Source organism: Pelodiscus sinensis, chromosome 19, assembly GCF_052426305.1.
Source record: "Pelodiscus sinensis isolate ZL-2025 chromosome 19, ASM5242630v1, whole genome shotgun sequence".
NCBI classification, from domain to species: domain Eukaryota; kingdom Metazoa; phylum Chordata; order Testudines; family Trionychidae; genus Pelodiscus; species Pelodiscus sinensis.
The window spans coordinates 3,369,852-3,392,162 of record NC_143070.1 but is presented as its reverse complement, the minus strand read 5'-3'; the positions used below and the strand labels follow the sequence as shown (position 1 = coordinate 3,392,162).

General features: G+C 49.7%; 2 protein-coding genes across 5 annotated transcripts in view; one reads left to right on the top strand and one right to left on the bottom strand.

The window, feature by feature from the left end:
* LOC102445187 (zinc finger protein RFP-like) overlaps positions 1 to 22,311 on the bottom strand; it is a 397,132-nt gene that overhangs the window by 69,510 nt on the left and 305,311 nt on the right. The gene's annotated exons all lie outside the window — the stretch shown is intronic.
* The window catches only part of LOC102444704 (zinc finger protein RFP-like), a 33,836-nt gene continuing 16,024 nt past the window's right edge, over positions 4,500 to 22,311 (top strand). The window contains exons 1-6 of one of the 4 annotated variants that reach the window (XR_016347293.1): positions 4,500 to 5,022; positions 6,334 to 6,429; positions 9,795 to 10,025; positions 10,883 to 10,905; positions 13,610 to 13,716; positions 14,726 to 14,823. Coding sequence is in view for 3 of the 4 variants with exons in the window: in XM_075913390.2 (XP_075769505.2) it covers positions 4,606 to 5,022; positions 6,334 to 6,429; positions 9,795 to 10,025; positions 10,883 to 10,905; positions 13,610 to 13,716; positions 14,791 to 14,823 (907 nt within the window). In the remaining variant the exon portion in view is untranslated. The remainder of the gene's footprint in view (positions 5,023 to 6,333; positions 6,430 to 9,794; positions 10,026 to 10,882; positions 10,906 to 13,609; positions 13,717 to 14,725; positions 14,824 to 22,311) is intronic. The other 3 variants (XM_075913390.2, XM_089770701.1, XM_089770700.1) reach the window with 3 other exon arrangements.

The following is a 22,311-nucleotide window of genomic DNA, read 5'->3' as shown; positions in this document are numbered from 1 at the left end:
GGCAATGCACAGACACTGGGCACACAGATGGGTCGCAGAGCTGGTTGGAACTTTGGTTTGTTTTATTTGAGTTTTGAGGAGACGGTTGGAAAGTTTGCATCATTTTGCATTTTTGTTTAAAAGCCAAATTCCTTTGGTGATTTGGTTGCTAGAAATTGAGAATTCTTCCATTTCAACAAAAATCTGAAAGTTTGCTTTAAATAAGTTTTGTTGTGGTTGACATTTTTCACCAATCAGAAAAGTTCTTTCAATCTGTATGGTCAGTGCAGGTTTTCACAGCTCCTGGCGAAGCCCGGAGTGGCTGGTGTGAAATGTTTTAGAGAAATACTGGAGAGAGCTGGGTGGGGAACAGTTTTTTTCCATACTGCAAGAACTTTTGACCTTTTTGACATCTTCCCTTTCTGAATCAAGACACAATCAATTTCGAAAAAAAAAAAAAGAAAAAAACGTCATAAACCAGCAATCTGGCAGAAAGTCAATTCAGGTCAGTTGAAACACTTGGTTTGAGTTTTGATTTTTATCTGTTTTACTATAAATGAATTAACATTTCAAAATGAACAGTTGCTCTGAATAAAAAAATGAAACTGAATTTTGACATCCCAATGGGACATTTATAATTTCACAACTTTCTCACTACCCTATTTTCAAACCAGGATATGTGTCAACATTAATTATTTCCTGCACATAGTTCAAATTTCTCTGCTTAGAAAAATCTTTGCTGGAAAATATTCCAACAGTTCTAATAATGGGGCAGGTGCAGGAGTGAGGACTGGCATATTAAGGTGGGGTATTGTAGGCACCTGGAAAGGGTGTTAGAGCTGGTGCTGGCAGTGTGTCAGTGTAATTTAGGACTACACAGTTACTCCTGATTGGAATCCTCCCAGAAATCTGCCTTTGTAGCCGCATTTCCCATCAGGCTGTGATAAACCTTCCTTCACCTGTTCTCTGGCTTGCCTCAGTTACACCTTTGCCTCTGCAGTATGTGGACAGTGAAGTCAGGGGGTGCAAGTTGTTTTTATATTTTTAAAAAATTTCAACTTTTTGGTTTTTATTCTGGTGTGTTTCAGCTAATAAAAACTCCCAAGGTTCCAGCTCTCACCTCCCTTTGCTGATGCCCCTGTTCCTAGACAAGTGTGACCTTGGGCCATCCCGAAAGGCACCAGCCCATCTGCCTATGGGGCTTGTCGGGCCAAGCAGCTCACTTCAGAGAGACTTGGGGCTGTTCTCACCAAACTGCGATTCTCATTTATTTAGCAGCGTACGTTCGCCTGGTGGAATCTTTCCTGTTTCTTCAAAATGTTCTGGACTCTAAGTCATGATTTCTCTACCTCCGACCCCCATACAAAAGTCATGGGAACATGGATTCAACTAGCGTGTGGGCCCAAGGTCCTGGGTTATGAAGTCTGGGAGTACAGCTCAGGTCTTTGGAGGACAGTAAGGTAAGTAAGGGCCTAAGAGTCCCTTCTGTTCAGATAATAGGCCCAATGCCTCCCAGTTGTATTTCATTGGAATTCAACTCACAGGTCATAACCCAAAGAGCAGAGGAAATTCCACTGTTTTTGTAAGTGTCAGTGGATCACACACCGGCAGGGTGTTTGTCCCCCAAAGATAAGCCCTCTGCTCTGGAGTTATTCATTTGATGTGAATCTGCCTCTTATCCTCAGAGAAGAGGGTTAAAACCCCCTCACTGTGGAAACCACTTGATTTCCTCCTCACTGAAGACACAGACCCACCAGACCCGTGTGTCACACAGAATAGCTTTGCCCATCAGGACACTGAAGAAGTCAGATGCCATGTGGCCCGTCGGTGCCTCATGCAAACTCTTGGCACAAGTGAGCCGAATGTGTTCATGCTGCAGTTGGGGAGAGCGAGGCGGAGACTCCTGCCTGTCTCCCAGCCGCCTGCTTTCCCTCTTCCCAGTCCCCCTGCTGCCCTGTGGGGACATGGCTAGGAATGCAGCGCTGAGAAATGATTGTACCAAATGCAGAGGGCAAACAAGAAGGAGAAAAGAAGATAGTTACTGCCGCCAGCGCTGGACTGGGAGGGGGATGACACTAGCACAGTGTTTCTTAAACTTTTTAAGACCAAGGAACACCAAACAATAAGGGAACACCAAGGACTTTTGTTAAGGGAAAAAAAACATTTAAGGTTTTAAGAATGGCCATTTGACCTCGGTGTATGGTGACCATATTTTGTCAACCAAAATTAGGGACACATGACCCACACCCCCAACCTCTGTATACTATGCCCCTGACTCTCAGGTTCAAGATGGACACATGACCAGACGTAAAGTAACCCCCTCTAAGAACTTTTCCCACCATCCTCCTACCCGTAGGGATGAGTTTGGCCCCCACCGAACCCTCTCTCCTCTGGTTCTGGTCTCTCCCCTGCAGACATCTGCCCTTCTGCTTCCCCCCACAATCCCTGGCACCTTCACCTTCCCTTAGCCCTGCACCCTTCTGGTGCCTCCCCCTTACCTCACTGCTCCTGCCCCCTTTTCCTCTTTCTCCCTGATGCTCACCACCCTCTGCCCCAGTTCCTCTCTTGCCCCTCTGTGCCCCCACACATAACTTGCTCCATCCCCGCCTTCCTCATGTCCACGCCTTCTATCAACCCTTCTCCAAGCACCTCCCTCTCCTCCTCTTGCCCCCAATACGCCTCCCCTCCCCTCTCCTCTCCCAGCATCAGCCTGTCTCCTCCACCCTCCTACCATCATTGACATCTCCTCTCCCTCCTCCTTCCCTTTTCCTCATTGTCTCCACTTGGCCCCCTTGCATTTGTCTCTCCTCCACCCTGTCCCTTGGTGCCTTCTCCTTTCTTTTCCTGCCCTGCGCCCCTCCCCTCAGCACAAGCCCCTTCCTCTTCCAGCCCCCTTTTCCCTAGTTCTCCCCCTCCCCCACCTTCTGCCATCCAGTTTGGGGGACTGGAGTCTGTGGTCAGGTCCCAAAAGTCCCCTCAGCAGTGGCTCCAGCCACTTCCAAGGCTGGACCACTCGCTGGGCCTGAAGCTGGGCCACCCATGGTGCTAAGGTTAGTGCCACATTCCAGTCTCTGCACCAGCTTTTGCTCCCATTAGGAGGAACACGGGGTGGGAAGAGGGGGAGGGAAGAAACCCCCCACCCCACCAGACCCGGCTTGGGGAGCGAGCGGGTCCGTGCACTGCCACTCCCCCAGCGGTGTGGCAAGGGCCATAGGGAGAAAGGGACATGCAGAGCGCACCGGCAGAGCCCGATGGTTCCCCGCTCTGCAGCGCTTCAGCCAGGCTCTGCGCGTGCTCTGCCGGGACTCCGGTGGCAGCTCCCAAGAGCGGCTTGCTGGGTTTGACCCCCAACCAGCGCCCCTCCCCCTCCAGCAATGGTGGCGGCCGTCTGTGGATGGAGGAGGCAGTCCTGCAGCAGAAGGGAAGGGCCACGTGTGGGCAGGGGACGGGGGGGCGTGTTGCTGGACAGCGGCACATGCTGCAAGTGAGCTTGGCGCTCTGGACACTGCATGGCACTGGCAGCAGCCCTGGCTGCCTGCACAGAGCACCAAGGGAGCCGCTTACGTGCTGGGTGGAGGCGGGGAGTAGCTGCTGCGCTGTGCTAGCCCTGGATGTCTTTAAATCTGTGACTGTCCAGGAAGAAAAGGGATGTATGGTCACTGTATCTCCATGGCCCACTTCCCACTGCCTCGTGGCGCACCGGTGTGCTGCACAACACAGGTTAAGAATCGCTGCTGTCGCATGGTTCCCTACTAAAGGCTGGAATACGACAGGCAGCCACGGGTGACAGGAACTGACATTTTTGATGGTTGCTGTGGTTTCAGGGGAGAGGCCTGGTGTGGTTGTGGGGCTCAGAGCAGGGTTGGGCTATGTGTGTGTAAAGGAGAGTTTGGGGGGCATGGTCACTACTTTGGGAGGCTGGCGGGAGGGGTACAGCACCCAGCATTCAAGGGATTCAGCTCCCCTCACCATCCCTAAAGGGCGCCCTGGAGAGGGTCAGGGTTGGGGCAGCCCCAGACTGGGGGGCATGAACCCCCAGCCAGCCTCTTTACTCTGCCTGGCTGCCTGCTGGTGAGTGCACCAGCCTGTGGGAAGCCCCAGAAGCCCATCTGGACACATGCTGCCCCTTCTCCTGCAGGCAAGCTCCCCTGCCAGCCAGCTCCTGCCTCCTGGAACAGCTCCCTGGGGCGCACCGGCTGCCTGCACCTCTGCTGGCAGCTCACAATGATGTGTCAGTTTCCGCAGAACCTCCTCACCAGTGGCAGAGCTGAGCCAGGGGCGATGCCCTAGGCCCCTCTGGAATCCCACCCTGCGGTGACACAGCGATGGGGGGAGAAATGCTCTAGGGAGCCCTGTGGGGCTGTGGCAAGTGCTGTTATTCATAAAACCACCCTGCAGAGTCCTCACTGCATCATGGCAGGGACCAGCCGTTTGAGGTGCTGCCCTTGCAGTGTTTATGGTCCAGCCTCCCTTTGCCATCTGAGCCACAAGGTGTTTCCAGACTCACAAGAGTAACGAGAGACAATGTATTCGGAGTCAGTTCCTGTTTGGTGTTGAAAGTTCAGTCAGCCCATTTCTGAGAAGAGAAAAGGAAACTAAATTTCTCCCCTCACTGCAGAAGCAGCCATGGCTGCTGCGAGGGCAGGACACACGCTCCTGAGTGAACTGATTTGTTCGGTGTGTCTAGATTATTTTGAAGATCCCGTGTGTCTGGATTGTGGGCACAATTTCTGCCAAGCCTGCATCACTCAGTGCTGGCAGGGACTGAGTACAAACTTCAGCTGTCCGGACTGCAGAGAAACTTTCTCCCAGAGGAACTTCAAACCGAACAGACAGCTGAGGAATATTGTAGAAGCCTCCAAACCGCTGACAATGGAGCCAAAAAAAGAGCCAGAAGTGGAGAGAGTGTGTGAGAAACACAAAGAGGGTTTTAAAATCTTTTGCCAAGAGGACCAAATCCCCATTTGCATGGTTTGCCAGGTGTCCCGAGATCACAAAGAACACACCGTGGTTCCCATAGATGAAGCTGCCGAGGCTTACAAGGTAAGTATCCAGCGGGAATGGCCAGGGAGGGCATTTAAAGAAAATAATTGAAAGAAACAGGAGCTAATGTAGGACCTTAAGAAATATTAGGGTTGCCAGCTGTCCAGTTTTGAACTGAACAGTCCAGTATTTGAGCTTCCTGCTTAGGAAACAAATTGAGAAAATATAAATGTCTGGTATTTTCCAAATAAGATATAATGTACAGTCTGATATTTTTGTTGAAACCAGTTGGGAACCCTACAATGTTTCCTAGCTGAAATGCAGCGTATGAAATAAGCCTTGTCAGCTTCAGTATTGTCACCTCTTAGAACTTCTGAAGCATCCAAACTTCCAAAGAATTCAGAGACCTGGGAGAACTGAGAGTACGTCTAGACTACAGGCTTTTGTCGACAGAGGCTTTGTTGACAGATAATGTCGAAAAAGCTTCTGTTGACAATGAGTGTCTAGACTTCAGCCAGTTCTGTAGACAGAACTCGGCGGTAGTGTAGACGCAGGTATAGTTTTGTCGACAAAAGTCCTCTTTTGTTGACAAAACCCTGTAGTCTAGACACACCCTGAGACACAAACTCTTCCAGGGCTCAGTGAAGGTCGTACCCACTGCATAACCCACTGTCACGGATTCTGCTTTTCAGATGTTGTTTTTATTTGTTGTATCTTTTGGGGAAGAATCACTCCTAATTGGGCGAGTCAGAGATTAGAGTCTGTTGTTTTTCACTGGGTATGTGTAGCTAGGTCTAAATGTTTCTGCTCCACAACATTTGACAGTGTTCAAAAGTGTTTCTGGGCTGCAGTGGGTTAACAGGATTGTGCTGGGAATTGGTTCTCAGTCTTGAAATATTGTCCTCAAGCTAATGTGCTGTTTTATACGTTTAGCCCTCTGGGCCACTTAGGAACCACGATTTCCAGGTCCTTTTTGTTGTTTAAAATGCAATCCTGGGACAAAACAAGCTATTCAAAATGGGCTCTGAGTCTGTTCCCGGAACTGTTTGTAACAGCACCTGCTGGGCTTTGCAACAATTTCATTGCTTAGAATCGCCATTTTGGGCCACTTGGGTGAGTGTGTGTTATTGTGATGTGGGATTTCCTCCATCTGCCTTCTCACAGCTGTGCCATTGGGAAGAGAGAGCCATTTAAACCAGAGAGCGAGAGAGTCAGAGCGCACAAGCATGAGAATGACTCTCTAGCCAGGCAGCTAGACCACACCCTCAATGCATTGTGTGTTTAGTAACCTTGAACATATATATAAAAAAGAGGGACATTCCTACAAAACCAACCAAAACTAAGTGGGGTCTTTGGGTTTTTTTGGGTTAGGACCAAATCCACAGCTCTCTGAAGATTTTGAAGGAGGAAGGAAACAAGATTCAGTCATTTAAATTGAGCGGGGAAAAGAAAAGCCAAGAACTGCTGGTAGGTGTCATTATTACTTAGATGGAAATGTGCACAGGGACATTATCCACACACTGCCTAACACTGAGTTCATAAGAGAAATAGTGAGAAACAGGTTCCCTCTGTAAAAGACTGTTCCTCATTCATTGTCACTGTAAAAAGAAATTGTTCTCCAAAGTCTTAATACAGGCAGTCCCCGGGTTACGTACAAGATAGGGACTGTAGGTTTGTTCTTAAGTTGAATTTGTATATTTCTATTGTGGTAGAGATGTAGCCATGTTAGTCTGGGGTAGCTGAAGCAAAATGCAGGACAATGTAGCACTTTAAAGACTAACAAGATGGTTTATTAGATGATGAGCTTTCGTGGGCCAGACCCACTTCCTCAGATCAAATAATGGAAGAAAACAGTCACAACCATATATACCAAAGGATACAATTTAAAAAAATAAACACACATGAAAAGGACAAATCACATTACAGAACAGAAGGGGGATGTGGGGGGGGGGGAGGAAGGTGAATGCCAGTGAGTTAATGATATTAGAGGTGGGGAAGAGGAAATGTCTGTGAGTTAATAGAATTAGAGGTGATAATTGGGGAAGCTATCTTTGTAATGTGTAAGATAGCTGGGGTCTTTGTTAAGTCCGGTGCGGAGGGTGTCGAATTTTAGCATGAATGCCAGTTCAGAGGATTCCCTTTCAAGTGCAGATTTGAATGTCTTCTGAAGTAGGATGCAGGTTAGCAGGTCATTGAGACCGTGTCCTTTCTGGTTGAAATGACAAGAAACTGTTTTCTCTTTGTGATCTTGTCTGATATCTGTTTTGTGGGCATTAATCCTTTGGCGAAGTGTCTGAGATGTTTGTCCAATGTACACCTCCGCTGATCTGGAGGTATAAGTTGTTCTCAAACTGGAAATAATTGTGGGTGAGAACAAAGTTGCATAGGTCTGCTATCAGGTTGCCACCATCCTTGCCACCATGGATGTAGAAGCTCTATATACCAACATCCCACATGAAGACGGATTACAAGCAATTAGAAACACTATCCCAGAGGACACTACTGCTAACCTGATAGCAGACCTATGCAACTAAGTTCTCACCCACAATTATTTCCAGTTTGAGAACAACTTATACCTCGAGATCAGCGGCACAGCCATGGGTACACGCATGGCCCCACAGTATGCTAACATCTTTATGGCTGACCTAGAACAACGTTTCCTCAACTCCCGTCCCCTTTCACCCCTCCTCTACCTACGGTACATCGATGACATCTTTATGATCTGGACGCATGGCCAAGAAACACTGGAGATATTCCACAGAGATTTCAACAAACTACACCCCACTATCAACCTCAGCCTGGACCATTCTACACGAGAGATCCAATTCCTGGACATCATCGTATAAATCAACAATGGAAAATTAGACACCACTCTCTACAGAAAACCCACCGACTCATACAGTTACCTACATGCTTCCAGCTCCCATCCAGAACACACCACACGATCCATCGTCTATAGCCAAGCCCTTCGATACAACCGCATCTGCTCTAATCCCACTGACAGAGACCAGAAGCTTCAGGATCTCTACCAAGCATTTATAAACCTCAACTACCCACCCAGAGAAATAAAAAAGCAAATTGAAAGAGCCAGACGAATACCTAGAAACCATCTACTCCAAGACAGACCCAAGAAAACCAACAATAGAACACCACTTGTCATCACCTACAACCCCCAACTTAAACCTGTCCAACACATTATCAATAAACTACAGTCTATATTGGAACAGGATACCATACTCCAAGAGGCTCTGGGAGACAGACCCATAGTCTCCTATAGACAACCACCTAACCTCAAGATGATTCTTACCAACCACCACAGGACATACCACACTAATACCAACCCTGGTACCTTCCCTTGCAACAAACCCCGTTGCCAGCTTTGTCCACATATTCATTCTGCTGATACCATTATTGGGCCTAACCAAGTGAGTTATAAGATCAAGAACACATATTCCTGCGCATCCAGAAATATAATCTATGCTATCATGTGCCGAAAGTGTCCGTCTGCTATGTACATTGGACAAACATCTCAGACACTTCGCCAAAGGATTAATGCCCACAAAACAGATATCAGACAAGATCACAAAGAGAAAACAGTTTCTTGTCATTTCAACCAGAAAGGACACGGTCTCAATGACCTGCTCACCTGCATCCTACTTCAGAAGACATTCAAATCTGCACGTGAAAGGGAATCCTCTGAACTGGCATTCATGCTAAAATTCGACACTCTCCGCGCCGGACTTAACAAAGACCCCAACTATCTTACACATTACAAAGATAGCTTCCCCAATTATCACCTCTAATACTATTAACTCACAGACATTTCCCCTTCCCCACCTCTAATATCATTAACTCACTGGCATTCACCTTTCTTCCCCCCCCCCCCCCCCCCACATCCCCCTTCTGTTCTGAAATGTGATTTGTCCTTTTCATGTGTGTTCATTTTTTTAAATTGTATCCTTTGGTATATATGGTTGTGACTGTTTTCTTCCATTATTTGATCTGAGGAAGTGGGTCTGGCCCATGAAAGCTCATCATCTAATAAACCATCTTGTTAGTCTTTAAAGTGCTACATTGTCCTGCATTATATTTCTATTGATGTTGTTACTGTAATTTGTTTCATTAGTTAACTGTAATTTCTTCTTTAGTTTTAAAAAGCTTAAAAGCTGATTCCCCCCTGCACTGTCTCTGTGGTACCACCTCCCACTCCTGTACTGCTGCCACTGCTGCAGTGTGGGGGGAGGAGAGGAAGGGCAGGGAAAGCCAGCCTGTCTGCAGGGGCCTGGGCTGGCCTTGGGCAGAGGCTTCTGCGGCAGCAGTCCTGGCCATGAGGGATCTCAGCTCCCTGTTAGGACCCTGTCATGATCATGAAGGTCAGCCAGCATCCTGGGGACTAAGGAGTTAACTATGTCCCTTACCTAAACCAGGTGGCAGGCAGCCAATAGGAATGCAGGTAGGAATTACAAACTGGGACAAAGGAATTTTTGGGTTTTTCCTTTCTTTGTCTCTGCATAGTTTTTCTCCAGCTATTGAAGGGGACAGGATGTCTCCCTCTAAGAAAGGACTGTTCGCAGTCTGTAAGTAAGATAAAATTTAGATAAATCCATTAGGTTTTATTGTTTTATGGTTTGGAAAATGGGATCTGATCTCTGTGCATTTAAAAATGGGTTTTCCTCTCTTTTGTAACTAAGTTCCTGTAAATTTCTTTGGAGGCGGGGGCGCCGATCGCGCATTCCACCTAGGGCACCAGCTGCCAGCAGCTTGCCTTGAGACGCTCCTGTCTGTGTTTCATCCATTGATTTGTGCTTTCCCTGTTTGTGTTTTCATTTCAGAAACAGCTACAAACTGAGAGGCAGAAAATTGTGTCTGAGTTTGAGCAACTGTCCAAGTTTCTGAAGGAACTGGAGCGACTTCTGCTGGCCCAGCTGGAAGAGATGAAGAAGGAAATTGAAAAGAGGCGGGATGAGTATGTGGCCAAACTCTCTGAGGAGCTGTCCTCGGTCAGTTCCCTGATCAGTGAGATGGAGCAGAAGTGCCAGCAGCCAGCGATAGAATTCCTGCAGGTGAGACGGTGTTAGAAACACCCAGAATCTTTCATAGGGAAGGCAGGTCTCCTCTTCGTTTACTTTCAGTGTGTAGGAGTGAAAGGTCAGAATATACAGTATTGCTGCTATAGACGCTATTTTTTACTTAAGGACTTGATAAAAAGTCCATTAAAGTCAATGAAAATCTACTTCTTGGTACAGTGGGCATTGAGTCAAGCCCTAAATTAAAAAAAATTCGTTGTTTGAGTTCTAGTTGGAGAAGATTCCTTCAAAATGCCAGACTCCAAACTGCATTCTCTCTAGTTGGTATCTCGGGTCAAATTCTCTGTTGTAACTAATGTCTGCTGTGGGCAGCCTTCTTCTCTCCTCGCATCCTCTGTGTTGAGCCTGGGCGCAGGATAGCGACTCTGCACCCCAATCCCATTGTTGTCTCGCAGCCCCGACTTCCTGTGGCCGCCAAGGAGACTTGTGGGAAAGTCAGGAGAGAGTTTATAGCATAGAGGCATTGCTTCTTCTGGACTCACTGGAGTAAGAGGAATCTTCCCCAAAGCCGTGAGTGTTCGGGAGATCTTTGTTCCGCCCATCACACAGCTGAGCCTTCTGACCGCCTGTATCAGGTGGTCGCTCAGATGCCATTGCATGAAGAGCTAACGAGCCTCCATAGACAAATTCCCTGGGCCCAGAGAACATGTCCAAGGGAGCAAAGTGTTACTTAGTGTTAATAAGAAATAATTTCTCACTGAGTCTCCCACTGTGAAAAGAAAGTGAGTCCTGTCGTCCCCTCCCTAACCCCTCACCCTGCCGCCCCCCCGAGCAGGAGGGACCCCAGTGTGTGATGTCTGGGATTGAGTTTCCTTTTTCTCTGTCTCCTCTAGGACATCAAAGGCACCTTGCGCAGGTAGGTGGCTGCTTCTCTCTCTCCCTTTCACTTCACACTGCAGGGAAGGGATTTTGGACACGAGTCATCACTCCTTGTGGTCCTGCTGTGCAGACTGTGGGGCTGGGCTGTTCTCAGTTTGACCAGACCCCGGAACAGCCCAGCCTGAGAGGAGAGTTTGAGCTGTTTGTTTGTTGTTTCTTACGATGCGCTGAGCTCGGCCAGTCGGCTTGCTGGGCCGCAGAGATGGAACGCACATTCCCTGCTCTCAGGAGTTTGTCATGTGCCACTGTTAGCAGTGCTGTGGGAGATTCCTCACCACTGCGCTAGGGACTAAAGCCTGCAGACTGGATTCAACCCGCAGCTTGTCTGGATCTGCTGTTGGGAGGGAGAGGGGAGAAGTCCCAAGCCTGATGGGTTGGATCAGGGTCACATTGCTTGGAGCAGGGAGGAAATGGATCCACCCCTGCTGTTCCTCCTTATCCCAGCCGGGGGAAAAGTGCAGGGAACCGCTTGCCTGTAGGGCTTTTCCCTGCTGCTCCTGTTGGCCGAAATAGCAGCCAATGGGAGCAGTGAGGGATGGTGCCTGGAAGCTGTGGGGGGCACGGATCCACATCTGTCCCCAGGGAGGTCTGCAGGTGAGCAGCCCCCATTTCTCTCAGCCCTCCCTTCCTGCCAAGACTCCTGTCCTCCTCCTGCATCCTCCTTACCACCCAGACCTCACATCCCACCCCGCTCTTGGACCATTCCTCCCTCCCTCACAGAAACCAGTCCCCCACCCCCATCCTGCTCCTGCACCTCCTCCCCCTGCCAGATGCCCCCCCTCCATCCCCAGGCATAATGCACCTTCCCGCTTGCCCAGATCCTGCACCCCCCCCCGCACACTGAACCCTTCATTATTGGCCCCACCCCGGAGCCTAGGGAGGGCCCTCAAAATCTACTAGCTCCAGGCCCCCAGAAGAGTTAACCTGGCCTGGGACTGGAGCGCGAGGGGAGTGAGGTGTCTTAGTGAGGGTGGGGGGTTAGTTTTCTTCTCACTTCTGTGTGGCCCCAACTCATTTTACTGTGGGTCAATGGCCCACAATCCTAAAAACGTTCCTCACCCCTGCCCTAGAGGCTCAAGGCAAAATCGACTGCAGTACACTGGGTCCTGCACAGACACATAGTAACAGACAGTCCCTGCCCCTGCAAGTTTGCAGTCTAAGTAGACACAAGAGACAGAGGGCGGAGGGATGGAAATCCATGTGTGGGGACATTTAGGAAGGAAAAATCAAACGTACGGCTACAAACTGGGGACTGTCTGGCCAGGCCGTGGCACTGCAGGAAAAGATCTGGGGGTTCCAGTGGATCACACACAGAGTGAGGGAGCTGTGTGATGCTCCTGTGAGAGAGTCACAGTCCTTGTGGGAGGCTGTCCCTGGTTACTGTGCTCACCACAGGGGGTGTTGCCTCCTGGCCCTTGTGGGGAGAAGCTCCCTGCCAGATCCAGCACGGCCCCTCGCAGTCTGTCCCCCCAGGGTGCGCTCTCCCCTGCAGCCTCCTCTCACCCCCCAAAGCTGCAGCTTCCATCTGGTCACTCAGGCAGGTCACAAACTAGTTCCCCTTTTTGGGGTGTAGAGTCTCATTGCACCCGCAGTCCAGGCATTGCCACTGCATCCGTGGCTGGTGGGTAACTTGAGCCCACACACTGCTCCAGTTCCAGCCCAGAGACCCTACCACATCCCACATGCAGGAAGGTCTGGTCTCTCCCTGGGCTGCTTCCTGCTCATCTCCTATAAACTTTCTTCTCCACCCTTCTCTCTCTCGTGGAATTAGACAATGACCCTGGCAGTCCCTGCTAACCCAGTGATTCTAAGCACTCCCTTTCTTTGGGGCCAGACTCCCAGCATCCTCATCTTCCCCGGGTTCCCTCTTTCCTCCCTAATGCAAGAGGGCTCCTCGCTGCAGCCATTTCTGTTGCCAGCTTCCTGGCTTGATACTGGCCCAGTCCCCACCTGCTCCCACATGAGCTTTATCTTCCAGTCGGGTTGTTTCTCTGGCCCAAAACCTTTATGTGCAGCCTGTGTCACTCCTCTCTTTCTCTGCCTCCTTCACTGTTTGGGGGGCTGATGTGGGGTGAGCCTCCCCACCACAGATTTATTCACAGGAGTGTAACAGGTAAGACCCAGCAAGGAGTTACTCTGCTCTCCTTAGCACTGGTGAGTCCTTAGCTGGAGTACTGGGCCCATTCTGTCAAGACAGATGTCAACAAAATGGGGCGAGTCCAGAGAAGAGCAACAAAAAAGGATCAGAGGGTTAGAACACATGGCCCATGAGAATATCTACGGTCAGAGACACCCTCAGCTGTGTAACCGTTCCCCAGCCACTGTTGTACCAGCAATAGAAAGACACCAGCCAGTTCCCCCCCAGCTCCAGTGCTGCAGTTCTGTCAGCGTACTGCACTTTTTACCACCCCTCAAATCAGTACCAGGGCTCTTCCCTGCACTCTCTCCAAGTTTTCAATGTCCAGTTTAAAATGGGGACACCAGACCTGGATGGAGTTTTCCAGTATTGATCTCACCAAAATGAAGGGGAAGCTGGTAGTGGGTGCACGTGTGGGGCAATGGAGCATTTAATCCTCCAACATCTGCTGAGCTACAGCCATGCACTGTGATAAAATTCATTTTAGTAAAACGCAAACCGGAATGAACTCCATCGCAAGTAACCCTGGGCTGTTCTTCTACAGGTGCGAGAGGGAGAAGTTTCAGAACCCTGCGGTGTTTTCTTCTGAACTGAAATGGGAATCTTTTCAAAAAAATGAATCCTTGGAAGATCTAATGAAGAAACTCAAAGGTACTAAACTGTCCCTTTGGGAATTTTCTCACCTGTATCATACTGATAATTGACAGAGCGAGGGGACATAATTGTGAATGGAGACAGTCAATGAATCATTTGTAACCCATGAATTCCCTACTCAGCTCTCAATACAACACGTACGCACTGGGTTAGGGAACTGAACTCTGACTCCCGGGGGGTTTTCCTTTCTTAGGAGGTATAATCATTGACCTTAGCTTCAGCATCCTGCTGAATTAACTGCTTTTGAAGTGTTTGGAGTTTTGTCTGCCAGTCCTGCTGGGTCACAGCCCCTCTCTTGCTTTGGAGCAAGGTGGAGAATGTTTTTTCTGTCATGGCCCATTGTCCCAAAGACAAAATATCCTGGGTGGCTCACCCATTGGAGGGTGGGGGAGGCAGGAAAAGGCAGGAAGGCTTGGGGCTTCCCCCTGCAAGAAGCAAAGCTGGTGCTCATGACTTCAGGCAGTGGCACTGGAACAGTTTGTACAGGGGGCACGTTCAAAGCCAGTGGTCCCAAACTTTGTACCTGATACCAGAGTTCCCTGTAAGCTGGGTGCTTGTGTGGCTGCTCAGGAGAGTCCAATGCTGCCCAGCGGATCAGCAGAGCGCCCACAGCTAGTGGTTTTTTTCTGCTGCTGGTGCACATTGGCACGTCTCAGTGTAGATTTCTGAGTTTGGGATGATGGAGTCTGGGCTCCAAGACCCTCTCCCGTCACAGGATCCTGCAACCCAGGCTCCTACCTAAGCCCACGGCTCTCCACCCGTGCCGTGTCTCTCTCACCGCATTATTAGGCAAAGTAGCAACAACTTTATTAACACAACATCGCACTTAAAGAACAAAACACAAAATCCGGTTGTCACAATGATATAATTGCTTGAGGCAAGCACCCAAAATACAAGTCATCAAAACTGGGGGCAGTACAAATAATAGGGGGTCATGCCAGGAGCAATGTAGTCTAGACATACCCTTAGTGCAGTTTGTTTTCTTTTCATTTCACTTTTGTGCTAGAACATCAGCAACGTGACTGTTCATCAACACGACACTGAATCTTTGTCACTCATTTCTTCCTTTAGACACGCTGGCGTCTCAAGTGCCGTTCCTCAAAGGTAAATTTCTGGGATCAAAGCGGGGAGGGGTGAAAACTTTCCTATGAAGCATGGTTCCTCATTGGCAGCACCACAGCTCAGGTTTTCTTTCACTTCTGTGTTAGACAAGAGCTGAACTCCCAATGAGCAGTGGCTACACAGATCTTCCCTAAAACCAGAGAAGATTCTTTTCTCTAGTATGTGTGGGTATGTCTACACTACAGCACTAATTCGAACTAACTTAATTCGAATTAGTTAATTCAAACTAAGCTAATTCGAACTAATGCATTTAGACCTAAAAGCTAGTTCGAATTAGCATTTTGCTAATTCGAACTAGCATGTCCACACTGAGTGGACCCTGAACCCAGGTTAAGGCTGGCCGGAAGCAGTGCCGGCAGGGCATCAGATTAGGACTTAGAGCGTGGAGCTGCTGTCTCAGGCTAGCCAAGGGCTGTGCTTAAAGGGACCCGACCCCCACCCCGGACAGACAGTTCTCAGGGGTGCCCCGCTTGCAAAGCAGTCCTGGCTTGGAGTGCCCTGAGTGCCCACACTGGGCACATCACAGCACTCGGCCATCAGCCCGGCTGCACTTGCCACAGGCTGCCATCCGGGAGGGGGCAGTCGGGGGGCTGCAGGAGAGCTTCCACCCCGAGGAGCCCGCAGAGCCACACTAGTCCTCCCCATTGGGGGCTCGTACCCCATTCCTTCCTCACCTCCTTCCACTTACCCCTTCCTAGCCCTCCTTCCCGATGTACAAAATAAAGGACACGTGTGTTCAAAAATAGAAACTCTCTTTATTGAACAAAACTCGGGGAGACTGGGAAAAGGAGGTGGGAGAGGGGAAGAGAGAGAGTGGGAGAGGGGAGGGCAACTAAAATGATCAGGGGGTTGGAACAGGTCCCATATGAAGAGAGGCTAAAGAGACTGGGACTTTTCAGCTTAGAGAAGAGGAGACGGGGGAATATGATAGAGGTCTATAAAAGCATGAGTGGTGTGGAGAGGGTGCATAAAGAAAAGTTCTTCATTAGTTCCCATAATAGGACTAGAGGACACCAAATGAAATGAATGGGTAGTAGGCTTCAAACTAATAACAGAAAGTTCTTCTTCACACAGCGTGTAATCAACCTGTGGAACTCCTTGCTGCAGGGGGCTGTGAAGGCTAGAACTATAAAAGAGTTTAAAGAGAAGTTAGATAAATTCATGGAGGTTGGGTCCATGGAGTGGTATTAGCCAGGGGGTAGAAATGGTGTCCCTAGCCTCTGTTTGTGGCGATGGATGGCACAAGACAAATGGCTTGGTCATTGTCTTCGGTCCATCCCCTCCAGGGTACCTAGTGTGGGCCGCTGTCGGCAGACAGGCTACTGGGCTAGATGGACCTTTGGTCTGACCCAGGACGGCCATTCTAAGCTCAGGGCTCAGGGTCGGGGGTCTCACTGGACCACCCTGATTTTCATGAAAACTGCTCCTGGGTGGCCAGGCTGGCAGCTATCCTGCCCTAGACGGCCACTTTCCTGTGCCTAGTGCGGAGGTCGTGGATGAGGTCCACAATCTCTGCACTAGACCAGGTGGGTGCCCACCTCTTGCGGACCTGGGCAGGCTCCTGGGAGCTGCTAGCCTGGTCCCGGGAAGAGGGGGAGGGCTGGGGGGCATCGGGTGGCTGGCTCGAGCCGTGCCAGGTGCAGGGTCTGCTGGCTGGGTGCTGGCAGGCTTGCACCTGGCACGGGCACCGTAGCCAACCTGTGCCCCTTTAAGGGGTCCGGGGCCAGGAGAGGGGCAGACGAGTTTCCCTGGGGTTGGCCAGAGTGGCCACCAGGGAAAGCTGGGGAGGGCTAGCCTCCCACTAGTTAATTCGAACTAGGCATTAGTCCTCGTAGAATGAGGTTTACCTAGTTCGAATTAAGCGCTCCATTAGTTCGAATTAAGTTCGAACTAGCGGTTTGCCTGTGTAGCGCCTATCAAAGTTAATTCGAACTAATGTTTGTTAGTTCGAATTAACTTTGTAGTGTAGACATACCCTGTTAGAATTTCGATGCAGTGGTTGGGCGAACCAGAGGGGCTGGGGCAGAGGAGAGGGGGCGAGCAGGGTATCTCCATAGAAATCTATGAGTTTAAAAATGAGCTTTTTGGAAAATCAGAGTGGGCCGTCCCACCTCATTTGCATTGCACATGTATTGCAACCCCTGGGCATATTATTTCTATTAGCAAATGCACCAGCGGTACAATAAAGAACAGGAAAATGCAACATGCGCTCATAGACATTCCTGTTTTATTTCTAAATCAAAAGGAAAAAATATTCAGCCTGTCCAAAGGGCTTAGGCCGGTATCCTACAGTAGCAGACAGACCGGCCCTCACGATTTGAATGTGCGATGTGGTTTCTGAGTAACATGAAGCCTCACTCATGATCTCTCAATAGAACTTTCCAATGTCAGGATTTGAGAGCCCTAAAAGTGAGGTTTAATTTTAATTAGAAATCCTGTCAGCTGCTCTGGGCATGGCTGGGGCTCTGGGTTGCCCAGCTGCTCTAGGGTAGGGCTGTATGGTGGACAGCTGCCTCATCCCAGCATGGCATGGCATCTGCTGGAGCTAGGGCCTCATCCATGCTAAAAATAGCACCCTGGCCCAGGAGCAGTTGCACTGTAGTCCCGGCTCTAGGCCCAGCACACGAAGCAGCCGCCCGCCACGCAGCCATGCCCCACGTGCCAGCACTGGACCGGGGCCGCAGTGCTATTTTTAGTACTGCAATCTTGGCTCCAGCAACTGCTACACAGCCCTGGCCTCAGCTGCTCCCACAGGTGGGGTTGCATGGCGGGCAGCTGACCCGTTTACCAGGACTGGAATTTGGGCCATAGTGCAGCAGCTCCTGGGCTGGGGCTGCAGTACTAAAAAGAGCAGCCAGATCCCCGTGGTGGCTGTAGGGACCAGGGGCCCTGGTACTAAAAATAGCACCACAGCCCTGGCTCCAACCCCAGCACACGGGGCAGTCTCCCACCATACAGCTCCACCCTGGCAGCAGCTGGGCAGCCACCATGCAGCCCTGGCCTCAGCTTCAGTCTTTCTCCAGGGCTGGAGCAACGGCTAGGGCCAATTGGTGCCCGCCCAGCAATTCCCAGGGTGGGCTGTGTGGACCCACGCTGCTGGGAAAGCTGTGATTGGAAAGGCCAGGGTGTTCTGCTTCAGGATCCTGCCCAGGAAGCAAAGTGTGTAGATGAGTTACTGAGCAGGGAAACAGGGTTTGCAAGGGGAGTCGGGCTCAGATGGGGCGGTGTTGGAGGATGGTGGCGTGGGCATCTTGGGGGGACTTTAACTTTGCCTAGGTTCTAGCATTTATAGTAAAGACTGTGATTGAATGGCTGTAGGGTTTTTTAAACCTGATTCAATTGTTCGAGCATCTTAGAATTAGGGTTTATTTGAAACAGTTGTGCTTATTGCAAGCCTAACACAAAATACAGACGTGTTCAACTGGAGGTTTTGCAACTAAGACCATGGATTTAGTGATCAGACAGCAGTTGTCTGCAGCTCAGAACCACCCAGGGAAATGGCTGCATGATGTATAGAAATGTTACTCGGTATCTATAGTAAATAAAAGAAGTCCATGAAAGTTCTTGCCTTACCAGGACCTTCATCAGTTCTTGTTTTTATATATACAAAAAGGTAGAGAAAATATTTTTCTCTGAACACTTGAATGTCATAAAATGAAGTAAATACCATCATACATCACTCTTTTTAGTTAAATAATTTACTTCAGAACAATTTACTTAAAATAATAGCTTTAAGAACCAGATGTAAACTCCATTATAGTTAATGGAAAATTCTCATTAACTTCAAGAAGTTTCAGAACAGGACGTAAATGTCCTTTGTTTGCTTGGGGTTTTTTATTCACAATTGCAAGAGATTTGTTAAAACTCTCATTCAGCAAGTGCTTTGCTTTACACAAATTCCTTTTTCCATGCAAATACACAATTCTTTATGTTGAGGCAAAATAAAAACTCTTGAGTTGAGTTGATCACTTGAAATAATCCAGCGAAGTGCCTACGCTCTCTGGCACAAAGCAAAGACTATTATTTGTCACTTTTCTTATACATTATATTTATTAATAAGCATTCGTCAAAGCTTGTATATCTATAAGTAGATCAAATCAGCCAGTTAAGGGAGATCTGCACTTGCTTCATCAGAGAGCTTTAGCTCTGATCTACACGTCTTGTGAGCAGAACAAGATTCCAGATAACTCCATTTTCTAAGTTGGCCATTTATCTGTGGTACATAGAACTTTCTAGAATGATACTGGATTGACTTCACCTCTGATCCAAAATAAAATCTGTCCCTGAGACCCAATCTGAACAGGGAGAAATACTCAATCAGCTGTTGTTGGGGTGTGTAATGGAGAGTGTGTCTTTCAGACATTTCTGAGCGTGTGTAAGGCCAATGAACACAGCTCCTGGAAAGCAGAGGAAGATTTAACTGAGGAGGAAGCCCAGCTGGGGGAGGGTCTAGGAGAGGGTTATAAACAGAGGACTTTGCCTACTGAAAATTTTTCCAGTATTAATTTTCTTTTTATTTGACTTCATATTGAACACACATTTACAGTCACTCACCATGTAAATCAGCCTTTGGTTCAGTTATTCTTCCTTCCCTCGCATTTTAAAATATTTGTGACTAGCTTGGGTGCTGAGGTGGCTTCCGTTCTAACAAGCGCGCCTGCCTCCGTATGGGTGCCCAAGACAAACCTCCCTCCGCTCCTGGCTGGGAAATCTGAGAGGGACACTGTGGCTCCCGCTAGCAGCCACCAAATGCTACTGCTCCCCTGCCAGCCTGGGAAGTTCCTATTTCCTGAAATAGGAAAAGCTATTTCACTAGGAGGGTGGTGAAGCGCTGGGATGGGTTCCCTAGGGAAGTAGTGGAGTCTCCATCCCTAGAGGGATTTAAGTCTCGGCTTGACAAAGCCCTGGCCGGGTTGATTGAGTTGGGATTGGTCCTGCCTAGAGCAGGGGGCTGGACTTGACGATCTTCTGAGATCTCTTCCAGTTCTATGATTCTATGATAAGGGGATGGTTGGATGAAATAACATGATCTTGGTAACTAATTGACCATTCATTATCAGTGGGAAATAGGGGTATGTCTACACTAGAAAGTTAGTTCGAACTAACGGACGTTAGTTCGAACTAACTTTCCTATGCGCTACACTAGCGCTCCGCTAGTTCGAATTTGAATCGAACTAGCGGAGCGCTTAGTTCGAACTAGGTAAACCTCATTTTACGAGGACTAACGCCTAGTTCGAACTAGCTAGTTCGAACTAAGGGCTGTGTAGCCCTTTAGTTCGAACTAGTGGGAGGCTAGCCCTCCCCAGGTTTCCCTGGTGGCCACTCTGGCCAACACCAGGGAAACTCTATGCCCCCCTCCCGGCCCCGGACCCCTTAAAGGGGCACGGGCTGGCTACGGTGCCTATGCCAGGTGCAAGCCTGCCAGCACCCAGCCAGCAGACCCTGCACCTGGCACGGCACAGAGCCACCCACCCGATGTCCCCCAGCCCTCCCCCTCTTCCCGGGACCGGGCTGGCGGCTCCCGGGAGCTTGCCCGGGACCGCAAGAGGCGGGCACCTTCCTGGGCTAGTGTGGACATCGTGGACCTCGTCCACGATCTCCGCACTAGGCACAGGAAAGTGGCTGGCTAGGGCAGGAGAGATGCCAGTCTGGCCACCCAGGAGCAGGTGTGCATGAAAATCAAGGGGGTCCACTGAGACCCCCGACCCTGAGCCCTGAGCTTACAATGGCCGTACTGGGTCAGACCAATGGTCCATCTAGCCCAGTAGCCTGTCTGCCGACAGTGGCCAACACTAGGGACCCTGGAGAGGATGGACCGAAGACAGTGACCAAGCCATTTGTCTCATGCCATCCATCTCCAGCCTTCCACAAACTTTGGGCAGGGACACCACTCCTACCCCCTGGCTAATAGCACTCCATGGACCCAAACTCCATGACTTGATCTCACTTCCCTTTAAACTCTGTTCTAGTTGTAGCCTTCACCGCCTCCTGCAGCAAGGAGTTCCACAGGTTGACTCTTTGCTTTGTGAAGAACAACAACTTTCTCTTACTAGTTTCAAGCCTGCTACCCATTCCTTTCCTTTGGTGTCCTCTAGTCCTTCTTTATGGGAACTCAGGAAGAACTTTTCTGAATGCACCCTCTCCACCCAACCCCTGCTTTTAGAGACCTCTATCCTGTCCCCCCTCCGTCTCCTCTTTTCTAAGCTGAACAGTCCCAGTCTCTGTAGCCTCTCTTCATCTGGGACCTGTTCCCAACCCCTGATCATGTTAGTTGCCCTCCCCTCTCCCAGCCTTTCTCTTCCCCTCTCCCACCTCCTTTTCCCAGTCTCCCCCAGTTTTGTTCAATAAAGACAGAGTCAATGTTGGAAGAAACGTTATCTTTATTTTGTACATCAATAAGAAGGGGGGCTAGGGAAGGGCAAGTGGAAGGAGGTGAGGGAGGAATGGGGTACGAGCCCCCGATGGGGAGGACTGGGCTGGCTCTGCGGGCTTCTGGGGGTGGAAGCTCTCCTGCAGCCCCCCAATTACTCCCTCTCCCCAGATGGCAGCCTGCGGCAAGTGCAGCCGGGCTGATGGCCGAGTGGTGTGATGTGCCCAGTGTGGGCACTCAGGGCACTCCAAGCCAGAACTTCTTTGCAAGCGGGGCACCCCTTAGAACTGTGTGTCCGGGGTGGGGGTCGGGACCCTTTAAGCGCAGCCCTCGGCTAGCCTGAGACAGCATCTCCATGCTCTAAGTCCTCCTTTTATGCCCTGCCGGCACTGCTTCCGGCCATCATTAAGCCCTGTTCAGAGTCCACTCAATGTGGACTTACTAGTTCGAACTAGCAAAACGCTAGTTCGAACTAGTTTTTAGTTCTAGATGCGTTAGTTCGAACTAGCTTAGTTCGAATTAACTAATTCGAACTAAGTTAGTTCGAACTAGCGCTGTAGTGTAGACGTACCCTAGGTCAATGGAGGGATGATAGGAGTTACTATAGAGAACTTTCTGGGTGTCTGGCTGGTGAGTCTTGCCCACATACTCAGGGTTTAGCTGGTCGCCATATTTGGGGTTGGGAAGGAATTTTCCTCCAGGGTAGATTGGCAGAGGCCCTGGACGTTTTTCGCCTTCCTCTGTAGCATGGGGCACAGATCACAGCTGGAGGATTCTCTGCATCTTGGGGTCTTCAAAGTATTTGAAGGCTTCAATATCGGAGATATAGGTGAGAGGATTATTCTAAGAGGGGTGGGCGAGATTCTGTGGCCTGCACTGTGCAGGGGGTCGGACTAGATGATCATAATGGTCCCTTCTGACCTTAAAGTCTATGAAGTGGGCGAGGGGACCCCGCTGTGTCCCTCCCAGCCTGGGGAGTTAAGGTGCAGAGGTGATACTGGCGGGTTTATTACGTTCTGGGGGCTGCAGAGGGCCTGAAGTGAAGGGGAGGGCTCAATGTAGGGCAATGGGAGAGGGGTGGTGAAGTGATGGGGGGGGTG